This window comes from Lissotriton vulgaris, chromosome 4_1, assembly GCF_964263255.1.
Source record: "Lissotriton vulgaris chromosome 4_1, aLisVul1.2, whole genome shotgun sequence".
Taxonomy (NCBI): Eukaryota; Metazoa; Chordata; class Amphibia; order Caudata; family Salamandridae; genus Lissotriton; species Lissotriton vulgaris.
In genome coordinates, this window is record NC_141691.1 from 379,584,820 (window position 1) to 379,603,899 (window position 19,080).

The 19,080-nt window shown below is 46.0% G+C and overlaps 1 protein-coding gene across 2 annotated transcripts in view; it reads right to left on the reverse strand.

Annotated features, from left to right (window-relative positions):
* BRWD3 (bromodomain and WD repeat domain containing 3) overlaps positions 1-19,080 on the reverse strand; it is a 1,253,402-nt gene that overhangs the window by 312,554 nt on the left and 921,768 nt on the right. For both annotated transcript variants that reach the window (XM_086918755.1, XM_086918756.1), the window contains one exon: positions 7,051-7,171. In XM_086918755.1, coding sequence (XP_086774881.1) covers positions 7,051-7,171 — 121 coding nt within the window. The remainder of the gene's footprint in view (positions 1-7,050; positions 7,172-19,080) is intronic.

Sequence of the window (19,080 nt, forward strand, 5' to 3'; positions counted from 1 at the left end):
TGTTGAGCATCATTCCCTTCTAATAACTCAATCAGGAACTTGAGGGTAGGGTTTGAACCCTGTTTTAGCCTTCTGGAGGTACACAATTGTCTCAACTCTGGAAAGGCTAAGGCTTCATATCTCGAAGCAGTCCTCAAGGGATCTACTTCTGCAGGCAGAGAACCACTGGGGTTCAATGTCTGAGACATGTTTTCTAGTGATGTGGATATGTTGCACCTACCTACACTATATGTTTTCTAAAGAACCTCTCTAGGAGTTGTAGTCCGGGTGTGCTAGGCCCAGGCTCTACAACAGCTAAGTTCAGTAGAACTTAAGTATACTAAGACTTGTTTTTATATGTACCTACAGGTACCTGTGTTATCTTTTAAATGATTTCTCAAGATTACAAGTGGTAAAACAACAGCAAGCTCTAATCCCAACCGCTGCACACCAATGTGAGAAGTTGGCCTGGTATATGATGTTCACAATTCTAGTGGACACATTGCACCAGTCCAAACAACCCTTATGGTGATGGTTGTAAAGTCAACCTTATAGACCAACTATCCTAGAGGTAGCGTGGGCAGAACGGTCTTAGGCTAAAAGACTCTTGAGGGCGTGTAAAGCCAGCTGTTTTACCATATGTAACCCCGTGAATACCAGGTGAAAGGACACCACACAGGATATATATAAAATATATATGTATTAATTTACTACACACTCCTCTGAACTCTTTATGAGATCAGAGGCAAAAGCACATAACAAGTTCCACTTAGAAATACTTTAAATAGCACAATTTACAGTTAGGCCCTAGGGGCGCGTCAAACCATATACTAAGTAAGTGGTATAAGAACCACGACTTGGGAAAGGAGAAGGCCTAGGGCATCGCTGGGGCTACACTATCTGACCCTTAGGTTAGGAGTAGGAGGCCAACAGGCGGCGCGTGCAGAGTCAGTACTCTCATGCGAGAGTCAATAGAAAGTCAATAGGAACGTAAAAGGTAAGTAAATGAAGATTTAGGACACTTCCGGTCTAGCTAGAAGGATACAACTAAAAACCTAGACACTTGGATAGTCAATACCATCGAGCGCACCGAAGTACTCGTGTTAGCTCCCCCACAGGAAGCGGGTGCATAGGTGTGGAGATGTGTCGGGTTTTGCCGTTGAAGTCTATGGAGCCTGTGAGGAAAGATGCTGCAGGCGACCAGGAGGAAGATGTCCAGGTGGATCCAAGGGTGGATCGAGGATGAAGAGGACCTGAAAGCAGAGGGGACAGAGTCTAGGTCACTAGCCAGTGACCGGGTGGAACCAGGGAAGGAACCAGACGCCGTCGAGGAGCAATCAGGTGCTGGGGTGAAGCTTGTTGTTGCAGACACGCGGACCAGGAGGCGTCGAGGACGACCAGGTGCTGGAGAGGAGCTGTCCGACGAAGGATTTCGCAGATGGAGGGGTCGGCTTCAAGATCAGAGCCAACAAGCCTAAGCAAAGGCAACCCGTGCAGGATACACAAGGAGCTTCTGGTGCAGACCAGGAGGGTTTGAGGTACTTCACCTTTTCAGGGAAGCAAGTGCCAGTCTGGAGCAACCAGACCAGCGGTGGAGTTTCAAAAAGGATCGTCGCCAGGGGCTACTAGCCAACGGGCCAGCAACCGGACAACGCGTCGAGCAGAACACAGGCAGAAGGGCCCCACGCAGATCTCGTGGAGTGTGGAGGGCTGGTCTTTGGTGCACTGGATCTCGGTGTCGGGGTGGCTCAGTCCCCAGGGCACAGCTTCGAGGAGGCCTCAGGAGCTGCGCTGTTAGCAAGGTGTCGACTTTTCAAGTTACCTGCTTCCACGGGTCCCGACGCCTTCCACGGGGCTTAGCTGTGCTGGAGTCGTGCAGTGAGTTCAGAGGGATCCTGGAATCGAGGTCTTATCAGGCTCTGTGTTTGTGATCCGGCGGGAACGGGGACAAAGCAAGCCGTCGAGTTGTTGGATGGTGCCTGGTTTCCCAGGGTGGTCACTTCTTGGCCACAAGGGAGGTTCTTCAGTCTTCAGCTTGGATGAATGTTGAAGGGTCCAGAGTTTTGTCTTCAGTCGATTCCAGGAATAATCTAAATACTCCTGGGCCAGCTCCTACCTTTATACAACTAAAGGGGGCTGATTTGCTCACTAGGTCACTCCTATGGGTGGGACCAGGAAGGGGGGTGGTTATACCCCCTTTCCTTTCTCTAGTTTCGCGCCAGAGTTAGGGATGGAGTGCCCCAGCAACCGGTTTGAACTGGGGTATGCATGAAGCACCTAGTGTGCCTCAGGCAGTGTCTCAATCTATTCAGCCCGCCCTGTCCCAATACACATCCTCCTGTCTGGGGTGGGGCTTGCACCTCCCCAAGCAGGAAACCTATTGTCCAAACCTCCGTGACTGGAAGGACTCCCAGCAGCAGGAGGTCAGACTTGTGTCTGTGGCAGCAGCATCCATTTTGTGATGCTGGGGCTCTGGTTAACTTTAACCGGGATAGTCAGAACTAACATGTCTTCTCCCTCTAGAAGGGTGGAATGCTACCCCCGTCGCCAGAATTGGCAAGGGGGTAGTATTCCAAAGTGTATGACACCTTACACGACATGTTTTGATAGAGCCAAACCAAAGTTAGCATTAACCGTGAGGATTATAATGCACTTAAGAGTATATGGTATGGCAATATCATAGAACAGCTATAAGGACATGGTTCCGAAAGCTGCAGACAGGCTCAGCTCATGCTAGAGCACCATCTCACACATAACCAAGCACTCTGTCTTCAGGATTGTTGAGGCCTGCCGTAGGAGTGACTTATAGGTTACTATGTGTCTATAAGTAAGTAGGTATAGGAATACTACACCTAAGCAAGGGGTGGTTACACTACCTTGCCCCAGCTGAGTGATCAGCCAGTTGTGTCTGTTTGAGTGGCCAGCCAGGGGTGGCATAATACATGCTGCAGCCCCTGGTAGGCCTTGGTTACACCTATGCCCTGAGTACCTATGGTACACTTCTACAGGGGCTGACAAGGTGAACCAATTCCCAATTGTGGATGTACCTAGAGTACATGGTGAATTTAGAGATAGTGCATCTGGGCTGTGGGTCTGATTAGCAGGCCCACAACCACATCTAAGTCGAAAACCAGTAAAGCAAAAGCAAAAAGTGGGGGTGACCATAGGAAGCAGACCCTACTCTCCTACACTCAAGACCACTAGAAACTGAAAATATATTCCAACATATTTATTTTACATGTGTTATTGAATATTTGGAGATCTAGTGCACACAATATTGGTAGCATCACAATAATAGACGCTAAGGTTTCAAATAACAGTGAAAAAAGGGAGAAATCTTTACATCACAATTTATAGCCCTTCACGCCCTCTCTGCGCTATCTCCAGGCGCTATGCTAGTTCTAGCAGATGACTATATAATAAGCCTGAGTTTAGGAGGTGGTGTGCAAATCTGAACAACAGGGTTTAGTGTCTGTTTTGTATAGTTTGTCAGCTATTTCGAGCACAAGGCCAAGAGCTAAGAGATTGCTTCCATGCAAGAACACAATCATGGCACCAGTTTGTGAAGGCAGATTAGAATGCTTGGAAGAGTCTTGCTGGAGGTTTCTCTGGTCGAGATGGAAACTGGTACAGTGCTTATCTGGATTTGTGTCTGTGGATTGCTTGACAAAATAATGAATGTTTTTTTTAAAAGCTGTCAATATCACACATGCGTCTTTAGCACGCTTGCCTTTAGAACGTAAACTGTTACCACGATAAGCGTTTACAACGAAAATTTGGCTATGCATGTACAGCCTGGGCTTTCGGACCTGCTCATCCGCCACAACCTTAATAATAGCACAATATAGAAGTAGCTGGTGAGGAGCTGCTTTGTTACCCCTCCCTTATATTCTCAGTTTGATAGTATTTGTTAACGTACCACTGGTAATAGAATATGAACTCCTTGACTATATATTTCAGCGGCCTTGGGAAGATGTTGAATGACGAGAGGAAAAACATGTATTTTGGGGGATCCTGAATGTCAGGAAATGTCACAAATTATGTTTGTGTAATTTAAAACTGTAGATCCTTCCTGAGTAGATCAAGCAATGTCATTGTTTAGGGGTAAAATACGTTTATTCCTCAATTATGTTAGATACCGATATACACCAGGCACCAAAAAATAGAACTAGCAGAAACGAAAAGGTGTGTGCACATGTACATTTAAAAATAATCAGTGCATATTTTATTGCCATTTGCAAAGCAAATCCGACCATTCTAGGCCCTACAAGGTAAAGACAAACATACAGATCTAAAAATTGTCACATTTTCTAATTTAATGGTTCTTGTCAGGAGATATTACATTTCTGCAAATTTATGCTGTAACTTTGGTAGCTAAGTGGTTTTTCTATATCTATTAATTGAGCAGTAAAGTGTATCTCTCCGATTTCACAATGTCAACAATTTAGTTGCATTTTACCCATGTGTACTTATGTCGGTGTGGATTTCCCGGCTTATCCTATTACATTTTTTATTGTATTGATTGTAGAATATCTACAATAAAAGTTTCTTCTCGGTGTGTACCCTGAATGCTTAGAATTCAGTGTGCCCTCTATAAAAAGCAAAGATGTGGCCGCCCTATAAGTGGCCCCACAATCCATTTAAGTTAAGAAATCATTCCCTGGCCGCGGTAGATCGGCGTGGACTTGCCGCAGGGGTTCATAGGCCACGGGGTAGCTGCATTCAGTTTCCAAGGGCTCTCCCAATTAACACTAGAGTGTAGGAACTTTGGCATTGCTTCCAAGGATTACCAGAATGTAGGGCAGTCTAAGGAGTGCTGGAGTGGAAGCAGTGGGTACAGAGGGCAGCTCTGGACTGTCGTTTGCCAAATACTGTTTGTCAGGATGAATAGAACATCACTAGAGTATATTTTCCAGAATGTATAAAATTCACACTATCATGCAATACCTGCTCGGTATGGAATACTATTATTTCCATCGCAGTCTTAAGTACTTATTCACAGGGGTAGCATAACCTCAGTAGGAAATTGTTTTGGTCTCCTGGACCCCCTCCCCCACCCCGGCCCCCAACCGCACCCTCCCTCCATACCCTACTCCCTACTTCCACCCCAATCCCCCTCCCCCGGCAGGTAGAAGCCAAGCTACCCCTGACCATGGAAGGCTGGCCTTGCCTTGAGCCCCCCCAAAACCTTGAGGGCGGACCGGAGAGGAGGTATGGAGAATGTCCTGTGGCTTCTGTGCTGCTGTTGGGTAGATAGAGCAAACCAGAGGCACATTAAATGTAGTGACCTGCTTTTTGTTTGCAAAAAGGTGAATGTGACATATTTTAGGTGACTCCTTCATTTACAGGGACTCTGGTTTGAATGTCTGTGTTTTCAATCAACCAAAACAGACCCTGGCAATCATTAGCAAAGCCAATCGGTCTTGCCTTACCAATTCGAATGGCTGGATGGTCAGGTATAAAAAAATTGAGCAATGAAAACCTTGCTTTGTTTTCTTTCAGGATGACCGTGTTGTGTCGTCACATTCGTTGCCTTGACCAGGCAACACCTATTGTGTAACACAATGCGACGGTCATCACGAAAGTATAGAAAAGAACATTGTCATTTTTTTTGCCTACTTTTAACGCCGCCAATCGCCACTTATTTTCTTTGCCAGGGCCATAGGAGTTTTAAAGCCTTTTGCATTGGAAAAGCTAATTGCAGCTATGACCATGGAGGGCAGCAGGGCTGAACAGTGCAACAAGACAACGTCCAGGGCATTGCCAAGGCTGGAGGCAGCACCTGGCCCTCTCTGGAGAAGCATCGGGGAGGAGGGGGGGTGTATCAGGGAGGAGAACTGTGCCTCACCAAGGCTGCATCTGGCACCTGGAACACCACAGATGAACTTCGGGAGTGGTGGGTCTTAGAGGGTAGCACAGGAAAGAGTGCAAGCAATGACATGCTCAAGACATGCACTCCTATGGACTACTGAAGCAGTAATGACAATAGAAACAAGGGCGTGCCTCGCGCGGCGGGAGGAGAGAGGGGTGTGGGGTGGAGCCTGCGCCGGATTCCCTTGCGGGAGCCAGCAGCAAGGCACAATATTTGCTGACATTTGGCACCGCTGCTCGCTCCCGCAAGGGAACCGTCAAACATGCATGCATTGCCATTGAAGGCAATGCAACGCGTGCACGTTTTTGGCTGAGAAGGTGAATCGATCAGGGAAGATTGTGTGAAGTCCATCACAGGGAGAACAAGAAAAGCAAACTTTGGTCATTCAATTTCAAACAGTCTAATCTGGTACAGTTTGATGATACACAGGCCTCAAGGTGAAACGGTAAGAGGCTCCACATGCAGCACTAGTGGGTATCACCTAGAGGCATAGTTTGTTACCATCTTTGCATGGCTTAATGCTTGAGGCCCTTTGGGGGTTACATAAGCTCAAAGGAAAGTAGAAAAACAATAGTCAAAGGGTTCAAAGTGGCACTGAAAAAATTAACAGTGGTATGAGGCACAAGCAACTTTATATTTCTCAATGAGGATGTCAATTTCAAACTTTGTCAGAACCATTGTACTTGAGACAGTCACTGTACAGCCACTCTAAACCTTTGTGGCTATGAATAATTTTCTGGAACCTCCTAACATCTGGGAACTATGTCCCAACATGAGAGACAGTGATGGGAAATGCTTGTGTGAGGCGTTCAAACACTGAAAGACCTACATTTTACACAATTAATTTATGAGGTGAGGAGAGCGCTAAGGGGTAGAGCTAGCAAGTGCTGGGTTATTGTAGCATGTAGGCAGTAGCATATAGCACCACTAAGACATTCTGGTTCATTAGTGGCATCCAGCAATACAAGCAGAAGTCATAATTTTCTTTGGCCATCTATTCTTTACCACAGCAAAATCTTAACACTAAACTGCCAAGATTACTCAGTAAAATGAGAAAGCAATAATATTATCTTCAGGAAAGGTTGTAATTTATGATGGTTGAGTAAAAGAAAAAATAGTTTAAGAGGCAAGTAAGAATAAAAAGCAACAGAGAAAACATTTAGAAAAAAAAAGATTAATCTGGTGACAAATGAACCTACCTATAGAACCGGTTTTCAAGTCTCTGTCGGATTGTATGAAGATCAGTTGGATAAGCAATTACAGTGCAATAGAGAGGATAGGCACTAAGGTCAACAGGAACAGCAAATGGACTTACAAAAGCTGAAAAGAGATACAAAATACACAGAGTAAACAGATCAACTGCATTAAAGGTCCAGATTATAAAAAATGTATAATCTGAAACAATTGCAACAAAATACTTTAAAGGGGTTAAGGAATAGGGAACTTACCTTTCGTAACACTGTCTAGTGGAAACTATCTACAAGAAGATTTCCCACCTTTTCAATGCTCTAAGATTACAGAAGAAAACAGAAAAAGCTTCCAAACCCCCTGTGCCTTGGTATTCGGGGCAATCAGTGTTAGTAGAACCTCAGTACCGCCCCGGACATGACAATACGGAGCATTATGTAGGCACCACTGCTCTATGTTAATGTCAGTTGTCCAACGTGGTGGTTCATGCACACCAAGGAGTAATCCACTGGCTTGGTTGTTCCTGTAATTTCAATGAGAATGACCGTGCAGACAGGGTATCGCTCTCTGATTCTTGAGCGTTGGCAAGTGTAGAAGAAGCACCACCCGGGGGGTGGGGGAGTGGGCGGGTAGGATCCCCTGGGTGCACAGTGAAAAATCCACTAGAGTGGAGTAATCCACAATTGATTAAAATGAAAACGCGTTTGTCTGTTTTCAGAAAATGGAATTTATTATTTGCGCATAAATCCTGTTTCATGAAAATCGTATGCTGTGTTTCGTTTACACATTATTTGCTATGTACAGTTTCTGTTCCTAATAACAAAGAGTCGGTTATTCCCAAATTGTTGATAAATTGTTATTGGTCCCAATGCATTTCGGGCTAGAGGCAGCCCTTCATCAGGGGAATGTTAAACATCGGTGTGAGACGATGGAACCTATCTCATCTCATTCAATGCAGACCTGGCTGAATCACAAGGCCATATTTATCAACAATTTCGGAATAACTGACGTTATTATGAACAAAAACTGTACATAGCAAACAATGTGGGAAGGAAACACAGCATAATTTCATGAAACAGTATTTATGACTCATAAATACAGTTTCATGAAATTATGCTGTGTTTCCTTCACACATTATTTGCTATGTACAGTTTCTGTTCATAATAACAAAGTCAGTTATTCCCAAATTATGAGCAAATAATACATTCAATTTTTCCGAAAACAGACAAACACATACTAATTTTGATCAATTTTGAATGACTCCACCCTAGTGGATTTTTCTCACTATGCACCCAGGGGACACCACGCCTGGGGTAGTGCTTCTTCTAGAATGTCAGTTGTCCTCCATATTTCCAAGGCCCTCAGATGAGGTGACAATTTTTGAAGTGAAACAGACAGTAAACTAAGCATAATCTACTCTGGATCTCATTAATAGCCAAATGTCCACTGCACAGAAAGGGACATCAGGTAGGCCAAGAGGAATAAGGAGGGGAGCTCCTTCTCTTGGATACTTGTAGGAATCTTGCTTTTTATGTAGTGTGCAAAAGTAAGGGCACACAATGCAAAAAGTCCAGACAACCCTTATTGGTTTACAGGGGTTTACTTTAATAATCCCAGGTGTTCTATTTGTGGTAGTGTGGTCGAGCAGCTTACAAGTATCAGAGGGGAGTGTTAAGCATTTGATGCACACAAAGAGTCAATAAATGGTACACATACTAAAGAAGAAATCTGAGACTGATATATAAAAATTACACCAATTTTTATATATTTTTAGACATCAAGATAATCGAAATCAGGCAAGTACTTTCAGAGTTATGAATTTTACAAGGAAACAGTAAAATGCCCATTTAACGGTTTTTGAAGTATAAGCCTTGAACGCAGTATAGTTATTCTATGGGAGGAAAGACATATCCCTCAAAGAGATACTTGTAGCTGAAGTTCAGGGGCACACTTTGGAACTTAGGGTGCCTTAGGGCCTATGTTCAAAGACCTACCAGCATCTTTAGTTTACCTGCCTTGGTGAGCCCAGGTGTAGAGGTGCTATGAGTGCTACACCTTTGAAGTCAATCGGCACCTAGAGACAAAGGCTGCAAGGAAGAGCTTTGGGACAAGTCCAGCAGAACACAAAGGGGGCTCGAATTGTAAAGGTTTTTGGAGCGAGGGGGCACAGTCGGTTGTCGATAACCACGGCTGTAGGGCTTGGGTGCAGAAGTGTTTGGCTGGCATGCCACTTGTGTCAGAGGCTCTCACGGTTCTCGGTTTGACCTGCAGAGGGGAGGAAAATAAACATCAGGGCCACTCACTATAGGAGCGTCATCAGTCCTGACGCCCCTCGTCTGGCAGGCCGGTTTTGGAGGTGGTGGTATCTGGATTGGACAATAAACAAGCCTGGGTTGCAGCAAGTGCTCCAGTACCCAGCGCATTGGTGCAGGGGGGGTCCTGGAGGGTCTAGCATCTCGAAACTCGGTGGAGAGACCGAGTTAACCTCTTGGAACTACGAAAACCTTTTATGTTTGTGATGCTCCCTTGGTGGGCCAGCAAAACGGTGTACTGGACAAGTGCAATCAGTGCCTGCAGAAACAGGGGGATAGCTTTTCCACTCTAAGGTAGATGCTAAGTGGTCGTTGAAGTGCTGGACAGTCCTCCAAGGGCTTAGGAGGGTGCACAGCTTTAGGACGAGAGAGCAATGTGCAATTGTCGAGGTTACAGCAGCCAGGCAGGGTTTGGTACCAAGTTCGATGTTGGTCCTCTGTGCTCAGTGACGGCTCCTCTTTGTCTTCTTCGGTTCCCAGGTAGACAAATCTGTCTCTCTAGTGTCAAGGGACCCCTAAATACTGTATATAGGGACGTTTAGGGAAGTGTATGATAGAAGACAAAGGGCTACCAACCCCTGGGGTGTCTACACCCCTAAATTACCACTTCCTGTGAGAATTAGGCATACTGTGCACTGTTTTAGATTGGGCTTTAGCACTTCTGTGCACCGAGATACCCGGTTGTGGTGAGCCGTGGGTGTTATCAAATCAATCCATTCATTCCTGACCCAGAGTTTCGAGTTTCACCAAAACCAAGATTGTGAAACGTTTCTTTGACTATCCCCTTCAGGTGACCCACCTTAGGGGTGTGCGTAGTCTGTAAGTGTGACACGCCTTCGGTCTATCAAATTTCCTGCCTGCTCTGGTGCCCAATAAGCCTCGGGCAGTAGGTGGTGTTCCAAGGTCTGGGGAAAGCCGGGGTTGCATTTCAAAGGTGGTAGGGGCTTTGAAGCCTTTGACCTTGAGATGCTAATCTGCTAGCCGTCCTGCTAGAGAAGGTGTGAACGCCTTCCACTGGAGCAGGCATTGTTTCTGACCTCTGAGAGCATAGGTTCTCACTTGCAGGGGGTCAGAAACTCGTCTGGCGTGGCAGGCTGGGAAATATAAGTCAGCCAGCACACGATGCTACAAGTAGGGTTTTCAAGGGGCACCACAAACGTGACCTCTGGGTACATGTCATAGGAAATCCTGTAGTGGCAACAGTATGGATTTATTACTAGCAGATGTTTGATACCAAACATCAGTATTTTCAGTGAAGCCATTATGAAGCTGGGTAACTCGTAATGATTAGTGCCCAGCACATACCTTAAAACCCCTTCGCTGCGGGGCTAATTTACCCGCGGCTCGGGGGCCCGCGCGCGGTGCTCATGACGAGCTCAGTTAGTCACGCAGCAGGTGACGCTGTGCTGATGGCGAACTGAGCTCATCATGACCATGCTCGTTCCAATGGAACACCCAGCTCAGCGGGGAAATTATCCCCGCGTGGGCGTTCCGTAACGGTCATGATGAGCTCAGCTCGTCATCAGCACAGCGCCACCGTGCTGCATGATGAGCTGAGCTCGTCATGGGCACCCAAGAGGTTAAGATGGCTTCCTGATCACTTGCAATGCATAGCAATGGAACTAAGAGAAAGAGGTGTCCTATACGTCACATTCAAATGCTGCTTAGCCAATTTAACAGACTAAAGGCCATAAAATCAATTGATATTGACTTGAAGCATTTATTTGCTACTTCATTCTGTACACTTTACTTCACATTTAATCATGGGTCAGAGAAGTGCGAATACTTTTCAGTCAAATACAAAGTATACATTATGCAAAAAATAACAAAAACATACAGACTTTGTGATGAAGTAATGCGATGAAACAAACAATACATGAAGCGTGATAGATAACAACAATTATCTAAACTTTATATCCCAAGTCTTAGTTCACAAGAGGAGCAGCTACTAGGTTATTCATTAGCATCCACATTGTGTAACAAATTTGAGAAGCTGCTACCCACGGGGAAAAAAGACCTTAAACCCAGTAGTGAGACAATGCAAATACCATTTCTACTGGGGAAAACTTAATTAAGTGCGAAAGTCTGGCTGTTCAACCAATAATCTTCAGCTAAATCTGGGTCGTTTTCTTTTTTCCTATCTAGCGGCGCCGGGAAACCTTTTTGGTAGCTGTGCGCCTTATAAAATAAAAAAAATATATAAATAAAGTCCCTGCGCTTGTGAAATGCTAACACGTTTCGATTGCCAAAGTGGTTTGCGGAATTCTCTTCAGGGCAAGGTCTGGTTCATCTAAGAAACTAAAAGGGGTGGCATTTAATTATACATGAGGAAGGACTCTAAATGGCTCAATTACTCAAGTTAAGGGATGACTTCTCAAAAAAGTAGCTGATTGACTGGCTAAATAAATTCACACGTTGCAGGCGAGAAGTACGAGTTACTTACCTTCGGTAACGATGTATCTGGTAGAGACGTTGTCTAGCCGCAGATTCCTTAACTTAGAATATCCCCAGGCATCAGGCTGGATCGGGAATTTTTTTTTTTTGCAGCAGCACCTCTGCGCGCCATGAGACGGTGCCACGCGACCCCACCCTGATGTTGTCCACGGACGTGACGTCAGCGAGGTCATCTAAGTCCCTCCCGGCGAGCTGACGTCAGTTTTCTTCTGAGAAACTTCTCTCAGCAGCACAACGCTGAGCCACCAACAAAACTGTGAAAGTATGGGATCAGTGTGCGAAGGATGAAAAATCCGTAAAAGAAAGAAGGTGGATGGTGCAAAACACCATCATAAAAGAAAGTACCAGACACTGTCTACATATACGAGAAGAAGTAAAGGCAGAGCAAGCTCTAGGAAAAAAAACCGCAAAGCGAAGCATGGACCCTCCCCAAAGGCTGAGTAGCAAAGGAAGAATATCTCATCAGGTAAAGGTAGATTGTTATTACCATGTAGAACCGTGCCAGCCAACAAGGACGGGGCACAGGAAGAACAACAGTCTACTGTGAGACGGTATGAAAAGAACGGTATTCAACCTAAAGCAAAGGAAGTCCGAAACATAGCCCAGAAGATCTCCAAAGAAGGCGACTATAGAGGAGACAAGAGTCCTGACTCAATGAAGAAGGTGGGAGGGAGGGAAGCAACAGGAAAAGAAGAATCTCATGATGAAGGCGAATCAAAAGGCACCGTTTTACAGGAAAGAAGCTACCTGGAGAGAGGCAGCCACCTATGGAAATTCTTAAAGAGGGCACAACAATGTGAGCATCCTGAAGGAAAACTAATGGCAACTAAAAGGAGGCAAAGTGGAAAAACCCACCTGGCAAGGACCTCCCAGAACGGGGAGGATGGGTGGGCGTTAAGGAATCTGCGGCTAGAAAACATCTCTACCAGATACACCGTTACCGAAGGTAAGTAAGTCGTACATCTGTTAGAGACATCCAGCCACAGATTCCTTAACTTAGAATAGATAGCACAGCCATAACCCAAGGGGGAGGTGGGTCTGAGACAGAACAACAGAAAGTGCACGAAGCACTGAGCCAGCAACAGAGTGACAGACTATGGGGAAGGCTGCGGCGGAACAGACAGTCGGCAACCCAAGTAGCTCGAAAGAGCAAAGGACAAGGATCCCAAACTGCCAGAATGGCGCGACACAATACCCATCTTTATATGAGATATATAAAGAGCACTAGCAAAATCCCAGAACAGAAGAGAGAGTCCAGAACGAAGGAGGAAGAAGGACTACTTCCAGCTTAATGGTGCACTAAGTGGACACCAACGAAAGCTAGAGGATAACAAGAAGAAATGTAACCAGAGCCTACCAGGCTAGCCCACGCAAGGGAGGCCGAGAGGCCACATCCAGGAAGCGAAGGGCAGAGGCAGGAACTGAGCAACATCTTAGAAGTGCATGCGGGAACAAAAGACACGCCAAGTGCACACCTAGTCACCAAAAGGTGTGACAGGGGCGAACAGTATCACTCTGAAGCACGTTGAAGCGGACCACAACTTAAACATGCACAGAGCAGACAGCCACGGAGACTATAAGTTGGCGAAGCTAAAATGAGCATGGAACTGTCCTTCCAGGGAGCTTGAAGGCTGAGGTGAGAACTCACCCACGAAATACAGAGAAGCAGGGTGCAGCACCTAGGACAACCTGCATCAGAGGAGCTGTCCCGCAGGCACAGGAGACGTAAAGTAGGGTGACGTCCAGTGAAAAAGAAACATCCAAAGGGAGTGGCTGCAGAGGCACCCAAAGTGCCAATAGGAGCTGTGAATAGGAACATGCATAACTGTTGAGAAGAACCTCAGATCTCCAGACCACTTCCTCCGACTGTGAGGGAAAATCCACCCCCTACAGAAGAGTGGGACTGTTTAGTATTTGAACACCAAGAAAGAAGCATTGTGAAGAGAGGGACCACCCCAGGGAGTGGAACGCAAGGAACCCTTATTGCCGATGATGCAGGAAAAGGCACCAAAGTGCACTTAAACGTGCTAGGAAAAGACACCGCTGTGCAGAACGATGGCAAGCTTGAGTACAAGCACTGACTTGCTCCTTGAAACACAGAGACATAGGACCAGACTTCGCCGTAGCGAAGAGAGGTGGAGACGTAGAAAAAGGATACCCCTCGGGCAATCCATAGATATATATGTATTTAGCAAAGGGGCGAGCTACGACCACGCAACTATGGGTGCAGTAGGAGGAACCCACCTAGTGCACCCGTGGCAGGAGGTAGCCGCGTTTTGAAGCATGTTGAAAACATTAAAAACCTCCAAAAGAAGAGAACAAAGCACATACGCAAGGCTCAAGCAAGGCGAGACCCATGGCGTATAGGAGATAGCACCAAAAGGAACAACACTGAACACTTTGCAACGTTAAGACAATGGCATCATTGGATGTAGAGAGCCCAAAGGGGCCTTAATGCCCGCTTAACGCATTGCAGAGCTATATAATAGCATACAGGTACCCCATTCGGAGTATGGCACATCCTCAAGAACCATGGCATGGGGGAACACCTATTAGGACAAACAACAGTCAGAGGACAGAACACAAACAAACTGTGGAACACCGTCACAGTAGGCTTACCGCCAGCCTTAAAAAACGCATAGGGCATCTGGTGGATGCTAAATAAAAGGGTAACCACCCCAGATCATGTCAAATGTAGACCTGCGAAATACAGACCTATGGGGGAGGACGAAATCCCGCAAGGAGGCGCTGAACTGCCGAATCTGCGTGGGCATCAAACGGACCCCATCAAATGGTAGGTCAACAAGGCATTCCCGGATATTCTCCAGAAAGACGCCATCCCGCAACCAAGCATGGCGCCGTAGGGCAACCGAACCAGCCATAGCACGGCCTAAGGAATCCGCAGTATCCAAGGCCGAGCGAATTGTAAATTCCGCCAAATCACAGACATCACGGAGAAGATGAAGGAGGTCAACACGAGCGCCCTCAGAAGTGGCCGATAGAAGAGACTCAGCAGAGTCCCAAAGGGCAGAAGTAGCCTGAGACAAGACACACACTGTATTTAGTGTTCTTAGAGCTGCGCTAGTGAAGGCGAAAATGTTACGCCCCCAAGAGTCTAGCCATCTGGACTCCCGGGAGGGAGGAAGCAGAAGCTAAGGCAAGAAAAGGAAAGCAGTTTGCAGTCAAACCCCTGAATGTCTGGGTGAACAAATAAGCAAACTTGATCATGTGGAGCCCAGGTGCCCAAAAGGGCATCATAAAGAGAAGCTTTGAAAGGTAGAAGCGTCTCCACATTCTCCGAACCGTGGTGGAGGACATCCAGCAGAGGGTCAACTGGCAGGTGGAAAGAAGGATGTTGCATACTCAGAACACGAACAGCCAAAGAGACAACCCTAATGAACGCCGCACCGGCCTCAGTAGCCCTCCGAGGAGGGGACAGCAACTCTTTTATGGGTGAGGGCTGTAAACTAAGCCTCCCACCGCAAGGAGGTTGACTAGTGAACTGAGGATGCGACAAATGCCCAAAAGGAAGAAGCCCCATTGACAAATGAGAGTACTGATGGGGCTCCTGAGGAGGTGGGGGGTCCGCCGGGGCCACAAACTCCAAGGGGGAAGAGGCAAGGACAGATCCGGAGTTACCAGGCGTTGAGGCGACCCCGAACTCCCCCCGGAAGCCTCCGGAGACGAGTCAATAATCTTACCAAAAAAGTTCAACCTAAGATGGAGAAGTTGGTGTGTGTCTCGACATATGAACCACACACTAATTCACTTTGGACAATTGTACGCAAAAATTGGCCCTTTATACAGAATTCTGACCTTGGGATTGATGTCCCAGTCTTCGCTATGAAGAAGAATACGAGCATTGGATAACGAATTGTAAGAGCAGACTTATCCCCTTCCAGAAAAAAAAGACCTCAGAGCAATGTTCAATATGAAGCCGTTGACTGGGCACTTTAAACGTGGTACCTGTACGAATTGTAGTAACACGATAGTGGGTAGTGAGTTTATAGATGACGACATTAAGTGGACAAAGAAACAATTTTCCAACTACAAGACAATAAAAGTCCTTTAAGCAATTGTTTGTCCTTGCCCACGGATTTACATTGGCAAAACTAAGCAAGAGATTGATCAACTTGTAGTGCAGCACCTATCAAGGATAAAAAAGAAAGTTGTAACAGCACCTATGGTGAATTACTTCATTGATTCCACTCATCACAAACTTGAGTTTAAATGGACTGTGCTATCAGTCATCAAACCATCATCGAGAGGGGGTGACGTTGAGACTTCATTGTTCAGAAAAGTAGCCTATATGATAGCTTGTTTCAACTGCATCACCAAAGGACTGCATGAGATGTCAGAAATAGGTAGATGTTAAAAAGCTCCAGTCCAGGTTTTGCATTTGTAGTTTGCACCATGATTTAAATAATCTTAGGAAACATGCATATATATTTTATCACCAATGTGCACACAAACCTTGAAAAATATATATATATATGTTCTATCTTTTCCTTAGATATGATTTACTGGTAGCACAGTTTACCTTCAATGAACTCACTTAACCATAATGCAATGGGACCAGGTCCCTCTTGAAACTTCCTGTGACCTGGAAGCATTCTCGAGTGAGGAACTGGGAATGAGACACCATTAGATGACTTTCACAGCTGATCACAAGTAAGATTACGCAACTTTTCACTTCACAGGCGCATTACATTCTTTTTATAGAATATGACACATACTGACATGTCCTTTTCTGTTTACACAGAGATGTGTGAACTTTAAAGGAACCTGACAATTAACAAACCTACTGAGAGCTAAAAAGAAGCATATAAGAAAATATCACCGGCAAGGTGAAAGTAAATGTGGCCTCTTGCCCCAATGTATCTAATTAGATACTCAATTGATGTAGCACTCATTTCTATTTACAGATCGCCCTTCCAAAGTACAACTAGGCTTCCAGTTAACCAGCAGTAAGCATTTCAATACCTTTTTGCAAATGCACCTCCCGTCTAGCGAAAGTGAGTGCCTTTTTTGTTCCCTCAGTTATTTTATCTTGCCTCTTATCGACTGCAATATTTACAACAAGGGGTGGTGAGGGACAGAGTCTCTGAATTAAACAGAATACTCTCACCCAGTCAAGAGATCAGGGCTAGATCCAACACCGTTTTTTAGCTCACTGCACCATCCCAGTTTCAGAACCTGGCTGTATGCAAATTAGTCTGTTCCTGTCCCAGTGCATGATGGGAACAGGGCAAACCAAACTACAAAAGCCAATTCTTACACTGGGAAGGAAACAAGCTACCGGGGACTGGTTTCTGGCATTTCAGCCGTCTTCGGCCCGGCTTGCTTGAATCCTGATGGTGCAATGAGCAAGGGACTCACATCTGAGTATACCCTTCCACGCTTAGGGTGGACAAAAATATTTACAACAAGGGGTGGTGAGGGACAGAGTCTCTGAATTAAACAGAATACTCTCACCCAGTCAAGAGATCAGGGCATATAGCCAGGTTCTGAGCTGGGATGGGGCAGTGAGATAAATAACGGTGATGGATCAAGCCCTGATCTTTGGACTGGGTAAGAGTGGTCTGCTTAATTCAGACACTCTGTTCATCACCACCCCCTTTCTGTATCGTTTTTGGCCACTATAGGTGTGGCAGGGTATACTCAGACATGAGTCCCTTTCTCACTGCTCCATCAGGATTCAAGCAAGCCGGGCCGAAGAGGCTGAAATGCCAGAAACCGGTCCCCGGTAGCTTGTCTCCTTTCTGGTGAAGAATTGGCTTGGTAGTTTGGTCTGCCCTGTTCCCATGATGCACTGGGCCAGGGACAGACTAATTTGCATATAGCCAGGTTCTGAGCTGGGATGGGGCAGTGAGATAAATAACGGTGATGGATCAAGCCCTGATCTTTGGACTGGGTAAGAGTGGTCTGCTTAATTCAGACACTCTGTTCATCACCACCCCCTTTCTGTATCGTTTTTGGCCACTATAGGTGTGGCAGGGTATACTCAGACATGAGTCCCTTTCTCACTGCTCCATCAGGATTCAAGCAAGCCGGGCCGAAGAGGCTGAAATGCCAGAAACCGGTCCCCGGTAGCTTGTCTCCTTTCTGGTGAAGAATTGGCTTGGTAGTTTGGTCTGCCCTGTTCCCATGATGCACTGGGCCAGGGACAGACTAATTTGCATATAGCCAGGTTCTGAGCTGGGATGGGGAAGTGAGATAAATAACGGTGATGGATCAAGCCCTGATCTTTGGACTGGGTAAGAGTGGTCTGCTTAATTCAGACACTCTGTTCATCACCACCCCCTTTCTGTATCGTTTTTGGCCACTATAGGTGTGGCAGGGTATACTCAGACATGAGTCCCTTTCTCACTGCTCCATCAGGATTCAAGCAAGCCGGGCCGAAGAGGCTGAAATGCCAGAAACCGGTCCCCGGTAGCTTGTCTCCTTTCTGGTGAAGAATTGGCTTGGTAGTTTGGTCTGCCCTGTTCCCATGATGCACTGGGCCAGGGACAGACTAATTTGCATATAGCCAGGTTCTGAGCTGGGATGGGGCAGTGAGATAAATAACAGTGATGGATCAAGCCCTGATCTTTGGACTGGGTAAGAGTGGTCTGCTTAATTCAGACACTCTGTTCATCACCACCCCCTTTCTGTATCGTTTTTGGCCACTATAGGTGTGGCAGGGTATACTCAGACATGAGTCCCTTTCTCACTGCTCCATCAGGATTCAAGCAAGCCGGGCCGAAGAGGCTGAAATGCCAGAAACCGGTCCCCGGTAGCTTGTCTCCTTTCTGGTGAAGAATTGGCTTGGTAGTTTGGTCTGCCCTGTTCCCATGATGCACTGGGCCAGGGACAGACTAATTTGCATATAGCCAGGTTCTGAGCTGGGATGGGGCAGTGAGATAAATAACGGTGATGGATCAAGCCCTGATCTTTGGACTGGGTAAGAGTGGTCTGCTTAATTCAGACACTCTGTTCATCACCACCCCCTTTCTGTATCTTATCGACTGCAACGTGCAAATTTATTTCACCATTCAATCAGGTACTTTTTTTTAGAAGTCATCCCGTAGCTTGAGTAATTGGGAAGTTTAGATTCCATTCTCATGTATAATTAAATGACCCCCTCCTTTTTTTGGTTTCTTAGATAAACCAGTCCACACCGTGAAGAGAATTCTGCAAACCACGTTAGGAATCGAAACGCATCGTCATAACACAAACGCGGGGGACTTTCGCACTTAACTTTGTTTTCGCCAGTAGAAATGTTATTTGAATTGT